Source organism: Macadamia integrifolia, chromosome 6 (assembly GCF_013358625.1).
Source record: "Macadamia integrifolia cultivar HAES 741 chromosome 6, SCU_Mint_v3, whole genome shotgun sequence".
In the NCBI taxonomy this organism is placed as follows: Eukaryota; Viridiplantae; Streptophyta; class Magnoliopsida; order Proteales; family Proteaceae; genus Macadamia; species Macadamia integrifolia.
In genome coordinates, this window is record NC_056562.1 from 26,111,795 (window position 1) to 26,121,306 (window position 9,512).

At 38.8% G+C, this 9,512-nt stretch overlaps 1 protein-coding gene across 2 annotated transcripts in view; it reads left to right on the top strand.

The window, feature by feature from the left end:
• LOC122080884 (protein HEADING DATE 3A-like) overlaps nucleotides 1–7,361 on the top strand; it is a 64,290-nt gene extending 56,929 nt beyond the window's left edge. For both annotated transcript variants that reach the window (XM_042647763.1, XM_042647762.1), the window contains one exon: nucleotides 7,138–7,361. In XM_042647763.1, the coding sequence (XP_042503697.1) occupies nucleotides 7,138–7,361 (224 nt within the window). The remainder of the gene's footprint in view (nucleotides 1–7,137) is intronic.
• The last annotated feature ends 2,151 nt before the right edge of the window (nucleotides 7,362–9,512 follow it).

A 9,512-nucleotide genomic window follows, 5' to 3' on the forward strand; every position in this document is an offset into this window, starting at 1 on the left:
TACTGAAACAAAATTTGTTTTTTGAAGCCATTCAAAGGAGATGGTAATAGGCTGGTCTGACAAAAACAGAACCCCTAGTCTTCTAATACTCCTTTTCCACATAAGCCATAGATTTGGCACTTTGTCTACTCTACTATTATGAATAAACTCCATATCAAATCCCAATCTATTAAAAAATAATTTGGGATAGGCACTAACCTCAACCATCGGCTCCGCAATGCATAAAATATCCAGATGCCTTTCCTTAAAAATATTTCCCAAGGCCAGTTTAGCCACTGCCTTCTTTATACCTCTAATGTTCCAATAAAGGACTCATACTTTAATTTTTTGAGGGAACAATGCGGCCAGACTTCTTATACGCCTGCCCCACATTGCCATTTGTTTTTCCCTTCTTCTTTTTCTTGTGCACCACTAGGATGAGCCCAGCCCCTTCCTCTCTTGAGTCATTCTCATCTCCACCACCTTCTCTATGGTGAATGAAAATATCTCTGTCCCTAACTTGAGTGGCTAGAATAATATGAACTTGCTGCGAAGTGCCAACCTCAGGGCCTGGAACAGTGAGCCTCCCATGCACCCCATCTGCATTTAGATGCCGCCCATGTGTATGGCTTTCCAAGGGCCCCTAATCGACCCCCATCACCCCCTCCTCCTCATCATTAGAAGATGGGTCTGACACGTATCCAGATCCATCTATTGACCCCATAAAGGATCTGTTCAACCCCTTAAGCACATCTTCCCCCAGCATTATTTTCAGCTAACTTAGCCGACATGGCTACCATATTCAGTCCTTGAGGTAAGGGGAGAACGATTTTAAATCTAACATGTGGCCTCCCCTCATTCGTCTGCACCAAATTACCTTGCATAGTCAAATTTCCTTCCAAAGAGGGGCTTCTCAATATGGAAGGAGATCCGTTCCTAGCGTGGGAAGAACTTCCAATTGAGGACTCTCCTCTCTCAACCATTTGTCTCTATCCTCCACACCAGAGACCCCTTCTGGCCTTCCAACACCACCGTTTTCATCAACAAACACTGCCCCTGGTATTCCTCCTTTCACTTCAGCACCTTCCTTAGCCTCCATCGCCTTCTTCTCCCTACAGTCATGAACAAAGTAACCAACCTTCCTGAAAAAGCTGCATCTTGCCCGTCCTCATAAACTATGGCTTGTTTAAACCAAAAAACCTTCTGTGTCCCTAGTTTCAACCTCTCCACCTGTATTTCTTCTAATCTCTTCCCATTGATCTCCAACTCCACTTGCACCCTAGCAAAATTCCCCACTCAGCACTCTGTATTCTCCTGTCTAGTGCAACAGGCCTACCTACCATCTTTTCCATAGAGAGGAGAATTCTCTCATGCCAATACTCCAGAGGCAGATCAGGGAAGCAAATCCACACAGGTTTAGCCATAATATGCATCGCATCAACATCAAAATCAAGAGACCGTCTCTGGAACCTGATTATCTACCCCCCAAGTTTAGCAACACTCCTCCTCCACATAGTAGACATATCCCCTTCCAACTCGAATTGAAACAGGATGTACCCCTTTCCCATCAGTGCCATTCTGATCTTACCCTTTAGGTTCTAGTTCCCAGCCTCTTGTCTGATATCATTCATTGATATTGGTCTGAAGTTGGCTCTCTCAATCTGTGCAAAGCGAAACTATGTAAGTCACTCTTCATATCTTCCTGGGGAATCACACTCTTGGTGTAGGAACCTGCATGGATTGGCTCTGGCAATGAAACCACATCCGGCAAGGCTCTTCCAACAACAGTCATGAAGATCTTCCTGCCAACAAATTACCTCCATTACCAACCACAGGCTGCACCACTACAGGCCCTTCCACTCTCATCTCCACAGCATCACCCTCCTTGCCAAACCTCTCACCTTCCCTGGGGCAAGGTTTTAGAAAATCCATGATAAGCCCTTGTCTAAACCGACCTCTCTCCCTCCCATCAGGATCCTGCCCATCGCCCAACACCACCGCAGCAAAAACCCCCTCCGCCCTCTCTCGTTTTCCATTTCAAGTTAAAACCATGGAAGGTGTTAGGAACCTCAGTCAAGATATTTCTTCTATTTTCTATTTTAGTGTCAACTTTCATTGTTCAATTGGACCTTATAGGTGCATCCATGTCTTTATTAAAAAAAAAAGGAAATTTTATTGAATGGTTGGGCTTTAGTAAGTTTATTAAAGTGGTTCATATGACATTGAAATGGTGAGGTAATTTTAGCCGTTGGAGAGATAATAGATGGTCTGGATTAGTGAAGTGTCGAACTTCAAATCTTAATTAAGTCATATATATTTCTTTTTTCTTTTTTAATGATTTATGGAGGGTAAAAGAGCTACTCGAGGACAGACCCCTTGAGAAACCAAAATCATCTAATCAAAGAGACAAAGCACAAAAATAGAGGGTGAAGACAACTCAAAAAGGGTATAACACCTTTTTGATTATCGTGAATGATCAATAGACCAAGCCTATTGCTTGGGACATTTTCTTTACTCATGTAAGGAATTTGGGACTTCGACGTGAATGATTTATGTCTTGAGTTTTGACATTTATTTAGACATTGTTGTTATCACTCCTTGATTTATATATGAGATATATACTTCTTTTAGGTGATTTGCGTGTGTCTACATTTTATTTTGAAAATATGTTACTAGGATTGAATAGATCCAATCACACGGGTGATCCACCTTGGTGTTTGGAAACAATGAGCAAGATGAGCCAAATTCACCTTGACGCTTAGTGATAATGAGCAAAATGAACATATAGCTTTTAAGTTAAGTGGCGTCTTAGTTAGAGCTAAAATGAGAATAATCTATGGTTGAACACAGAGATCCAAATCTCAATGTAGCCTGCTTATAACCCAGTGTGAGACTTTCAAAGTCTTTTCATTAAAAAAAAATGTCATTCTCCACTTTCTTTTTAAGTAATAAAAGTTATTTAACCTTATTGGTAGTCGTATATTATTTTAATTATATTTTCTAAACACCTACCACTAACACCATGTTTGATAAAAGAGTATTTGAATAAATAACTATTTACAACAAAACCAAACTGCCCCAGGATTCATGTTAAGAAAAAAAAAAAAAGACCATACGGCCAAACTAGGGTGCAAAAGGTGATCAGTTTTTTTTTACTTATTTGTTATGATATAACACATCCACAGCCAAATGCGATGAGGCGCAGTGATGTGCAACGATGTGCGGGGATGTGTAGCATAACCATTAACCTGGCTCTAATACCAATGTTAAACGGAAAGCAAATAGAGAATCTGGGACTACCTCGGTGTAGCTTTCCATGTAGCGGAACGGATCGCATTGCGCCATGCATCAATCAGCACGAACAACAATGAACAAAGGATTGCAAAGATCTTGCTAGGCAAGGTTCCACTCTCCAAATCTAAGGATTGCAATGGAGATTTTTGAGACACACACTCTCAATTGGGAGAGATAGAAAAGAATAGGGAGATAGTGAGATTAGGTCCAAACTTTGTTTTTATTGTAGAAAAACCTCTTATTTATAGAGATTTGTCCAACTAGAGTTCCTAATCCTAGTGGGATTATGATTACCCACAAATGAACCGGGTCAAGACCTAGTCCGACCCAGTTCGATTAACAATGCATTTTGATTGCTTCTTCCCTCTGCTGATGGCAATGCCAAAGGTGGGGGGCTGAAGTAACTTTGATTTTTGTAATTGTGCTGTCTGAAAATGTCCAAACGTAAATTATGTATCTTATTCATTTTTTAATACCATTTCTTTCTTATGAATAAAAAATTTTTTGAAATAGAAAAAAGAAGAAAGACTTAACCAAGACAGCAAACCAAGGGACAACCTAAATTCCAAAAACTAAAAAGGGTGATTTACATCAACCTCCCCTGTCGTTTGTCCAAATTACATAATCCACCTTGAAAATCGAAAAATTACATTTAAACCCACAAAATTGACACCGTTAGAGAAGTGTTAGTTTTGAATTTTAATTGACGAAATTGACCCTAACCCTTTTAAAGACACTCTCTTCTCTTATATGGAACCATCACTTACCTTAACGAAACCCAAGGAGGAGGACGTTGGAGGACACCCTACGGTGGAGAGGAGGAGAGGAGCTGTTATTCCGGTGGCTTTTTTAGGCGACGTCTCCGGCAAAGGTGGGCGGAGCCATCCAATTTGAGAAGGAAATGAAAGACATCAAGGATATATCTAATAATGCATATGATTGAACAAATACTCCTTCAAAGTAGTAGGCAAGACATGCCCTTGATTTCTTGTATTTTTGATACGTCATATAATATGGTTCACGGCCATGATCAGGGAGTTCTGAGACTACTACTGCAAATATCAATTATGATCTCTGCTTCGGATGTGTAGGACCCAACATATATATATATATATATATATATAGATACCAACAATAAATAAAGATAGAAAGAAAAGAATAGATAGAGAAACAGTGGATAGAAGGAGAAGGGGAAATAGAGGATAGAAGGAGAAGGGATCCTTTCTTTGAACAATACCTAATAACTAGTATAGGAAAAATGATACACTCCGCTTCTTCTGTTTTTAAGGTTTCATATTGTTTAGACTTTTTGAGTGGCAGACAAGTCCCAGAAGAAGAATGAGAGGATTCCTATTTTCCGTATTAAACAGTAAAAAAGCTAGCACTGGTTTGCTTTTTCCCACCATGGAATTCCTTATTCAAACTAATGGAGTAATGGGTGTTGTTGCCAGTTGGTGGGTTAAAAGGTTTAATATATAAGAAGGGTAGGAATTAGGAGGAAGGATATGCGATATTGGAGTACCATTTGGAATCATTTTTCAGATCATCACAGAACAGCATATTGGAGTACGATTTGGAATCGTTTTTCAGATCATCACAGAACAACGATATTGGAGTACGAATTGGAATCTTCAGATCATCACAGAACAAAGTACCCAAAAAGGGTCGAAGGTTCAGCCTAGGCCCTCCGCATTCCAACCGAACATTTTCATTTCGTCGGAAAATGCAGCGATTTCCATTTTTGCCGGACAAGGTAAGCTCCTCAGAACTTCCATCTTAGACGATAAGGAGAAGCCCTCCAAGTAGCCTTCGCCGAAGAGGAGAAGCCATTGCCGCGTCGCCTGTCGCGTTCTGAGTAGCCTTCGTCGGAAAGGAGAAGCCTTCTGGTCACCCCGTCGCCTGGTTCGCCGCTCGCGGCTTGCCTGATGTATGTGCAGACAAAAAGAAATCTAACTTTAGAAAAGGGAAGAGGAGGATTTGTTGGGATGAAGATATATGAGGGTATTTTTGGGTTTTCAAAAAGTTTCAATGAACCTAATGGCCTAACGTGAATAAGATGCTAACAATGTCAATTTTGTGGATTTAAATGTAATTTTTCGATTTTCAAGGGAGATTATGTAATTACGGAAAACGACAGGGGAGGTTGATGTAAAAAATCTAACTAAAAAACCCAAAAAGCGAGGGGGGGGGGATACATAAAAACCCAGAAGAGACGAAACAATTACCAAAAGAGGGAGGGATACGACAAAACTATGGGAGAGGAAGAAACAAAACCAAAGATGATACATCAAAACTTGTTGGGAGCAATGAGGGCAAGATGCCTATTTTTACTTGAGTGTGGGAGAGCTACACAATTGTGAAGGATTTTATTCTGAATCTTAAATGTAGAGATATCCTAAATTTGCTCAATAGTGCCCAAAGATGTTGTCCATCTCCTTTCATTCATTTCCCACCATATGTGATGGGTCACAATGGAGAAAGCCATCTTACCTAGAGTATCACAAGATGATTTTCTATTAAAGGTTTTCTGAACCCACCTCCATTCTCTCTCAAAAGGGACATTCTAAAGAAACCTTTCCAAACAGTAATTGATAACGGACTAGAAAAGAATAATGATCAACACTTTTAGTGAAATTCCAACAGAGGTAACAGTTCAAGATTGAAAGATTTCTAGGATAGAAACTCTTGGGTAAGAAGAGAATTAGATAAAGCTCTCTTAACAGTAAAACAATATCGAGGGATAAAAGAGAAAAACCAGACTAATCTCTACCAAGGGACAAAAGGGGGTCTTGATCTCACCAAATCCCAAGTAAAAGAAGAGATGATTTTTTTGCTTGAATTAGCAATCCATAGACAATATCCCCATTGCCTCTTGGTCTCAAACTAACCATCTTCAGCTTCCCCAAACCTCCTAGAGAGAAGTAGAATTTCTAGGTCTGGGAAGTCAAAGGCCATCACTTAAGATGAAAAAAAAAACATTTTCCATCCTAACATAATTTGCATCATATCTAATTCCATCACCATATTTAAAATAAGCACCCTATCAAGATGCCAATTATCAAGCCAGGAAAGGTGCTAGAACCATCACTAATAGATGAATAAATAGAATACGGAGCAAGGTTTCTATATTTTATAATCTTCTTCCAAGCCCAAGAAGCATCCATTGTAATAGAGTTTGTCCATTTTTTGAGGTATCTGTAAACCTAGTCAACCTAGATGCTTTTTTCTTCTTCCTAAAGGAGATCTTCCATGTAAGTTTAACGATCCCAGCAATGTTAGGCTCCTTAACCTACAAAGACCTAAGCAGACAAACATTTGCCTAGCTCATAGAGGGTAAGAATTTGGAATTATCCCTACCCTTTCAAAGAAAAGAGGACATGAGAGATTTATTCTTTGAGGTAATTGAGGTAGGTAGACTGAAAACCCCAGCAGTAGATACAGGATTTTTTCATAACTGATCTAATAAGTTCAATTCCATTTGTTAAATCTTAAATAAAAAAAAAAAAACACATTATTACCGGAATTAGAACATTATCACCACAAGTAACCAAGCTTGAGGTGAATGATTCTTCTACCTATCTGAACAACAATTGCATCGGCAAGAACAAAGATTTATACAGTCTAAAGTTGAAAATTACGAACAATCAAATCTCCTTGATCGTCATTTTACGTTTCTTTTTTTTTTTTTTTCGGAGAACTTCCATGAACTGTTGTTCCGAAATTGGGAGCTTAGAGGATATAGAGACATCAAACATTCTTCCGTGCATATATGTAAGCCTTATGCATGACAGGTCAACACTTGTACACCTAGGAGACTTCTGTAAGGGATAATAATACTAGTATGCGATTATTGATTGGTTCCAGGGCAAGAGATTGTTTCCTACGAGAGCCCACGACCAACGGTTGGGATTCACCGCCTTGTGTTTGTGTTGTTCCGGCAAGTAGGTAGGCAGACCATCGATGCTCCGGGATGGCGTCAAAACTTCATCACTAGAGACTTTGCTGAACTGTACAACCTCGGTTTGCCAGTTGCTGCTGTCTATTTCAATAGTCAGAGGGAGAGAGCTACGGGAGGAAGAAGACAATGAATGTAAAACTATTATAATAGATGGTTCTAAGGAAAAGAAAAATAAAGCTACTACTTAATAGTGTAACACATCTTTTTTTTTTTTGGTATTGAAGTTCCATGTGAAGTCTTGAAGTACAAATTATATATACCTACTATTAATAGTTAGTACACTTTTTTTTTTTTTTTTGTACGCATTAATAAAAATACAAGAAATTTACCATTTTATATATCTTGGTCTTGAATTCATTATTTTATAAGTGCTTTCACTGCTTTTAGGTCTTTGATTTACGGCATGCTTCTAAGTGATCATCATTTATCTTCGTTTTGAACTCATTATTTGCCATGTGAATTTTTCTCATGTTGATGTGATTAATGATTGTAAGACTAAAAATTACTTTAGTTCCGTCTAGGTGCAAGCGAAATGCCAATATTTCTTTAGGAATAAACCTAAGAGGATTGTTCAGTTGGCAAAGACCAACACCTAATATTAAGAGGTCACGAGTTCTTCTCTCCTTGGGACCTAACTTAAAATAAATAAAATAAAACTCATTTAAGAAATGAAATATATTTTACAGTTATTTTTTGGTATTTGATCGCCTGAAAAATATAAAATTACATTGTAAAAAGTATTTTTTTTCCTTGTAATCTCATATAAAATAAATTTCCCAAGTCATTTCCTGCCTCAAAATGCATCGAAAAAAAAAAATAACAAGGGAAACAGCTTTTCGACCTCGACCTCGACCTCTATGTGATTTCCGTGGCCTTGCTCAAACTAGCTATGAGTTTTCAATGGTATTTGCAAAGCAACCCCTGCTTCCTTACCATGTTCTTTGAGATCAATGTCGGACTATAATAAGATTATTTCGAGACCGTGGACTAGGTTTTTTTTTTTCCTCCACTTGTGATTCAAAAGGAGAAACTAGAATGAATCTAGGTGGGTTGAGGGTTGGGTTTCTATAGAAGCTTTTGTAGGATTCCTTGAGCTAGAATCATTCTGATGTACACTAATGTCAAAGGTTGGAAAAATGAGAAATATAAGAAGAAAATTGGAAGAATTACACTAACAAATAAAAAGCATACAAGGATAGATCCAAGACGGGGTCTCACTCAGATTAGGTTCGTTGATACGTACACAAAAGGAGATGAGAGAAAATAGGGAATCATGACACTAGTAAGTTACACAAGAGAATTAAGAATGGGTTAATTGGTCTAATAGAGAACATGACCTCTTACACAATTGAGTCTAATAGAGTCAAAGACCTCTTCATTCATAGGCAGAAACTATTTAAAGATAAAACAAGTAAAGATAACCTCTATGCCACATTAATTAACTAAACCCACTTCATCATCTAATAGAGTCCTACTAGACCCATTACTCCACTGCCTACGTAAACAACCACCCATGTTCACACCTACATAGCCCCTAACTGCATACGCATATAACATTCCACCCCCTTAAAGTTGCCCTTGTCCCCAAGAGAGACAAAATTAAAACAAAAATTAAAATGATCCTACCCATATCCCAAATGTTGTTGGAGTCTTCTTTGCTTGCTGCAATGTAATTGGATCCTCCGTCCTTGGGAAGAAGGGGAAATGTAGAGAATTTCCTCTTCCACAGTAGTAATCATGAACCCATAATTTGTAGTCATGCGCGGGACGAACCAATTTATCTTTGGCAAGGTAAATATTTGCGAATGAATTGAATTGCAGAGCTGATGTGAACATCCACCCTAAAAATCTATAGAATAAGATTGCCAAAGTATAGTTTATCACCATGTTCAATCAGAAGATTAGCCTTCGAGTTGCTTGCTTTCGAAATGATAGACTTCACCCCTGGAACCTTAACCTTTATAAGGTCAATTCCTATGACATGATCCATCTTGTCTACTAGGTCTATCAACTCTATATTATCATTTTCTCCATCGAAGTGGAGAGTATCCAACTTTGGGGTGGATGGCTGTTGTGATTCTGTTACACTCGTGCCCTAACCCGGTCTAATTTAAACTTTTGTGATAGATCTCGGACCGGAGATATGGAGTACTAACGGGTTTTGGCTCGTGGCAGCTCATTGCAAGAAGGGAAGGGATGACCCCACTTGCTTATGCATTTCATGCCAATCTAACTGGAGAGGATTAAAGCCTTCTGACCCCAAGGAGTAGTGACCCGACAC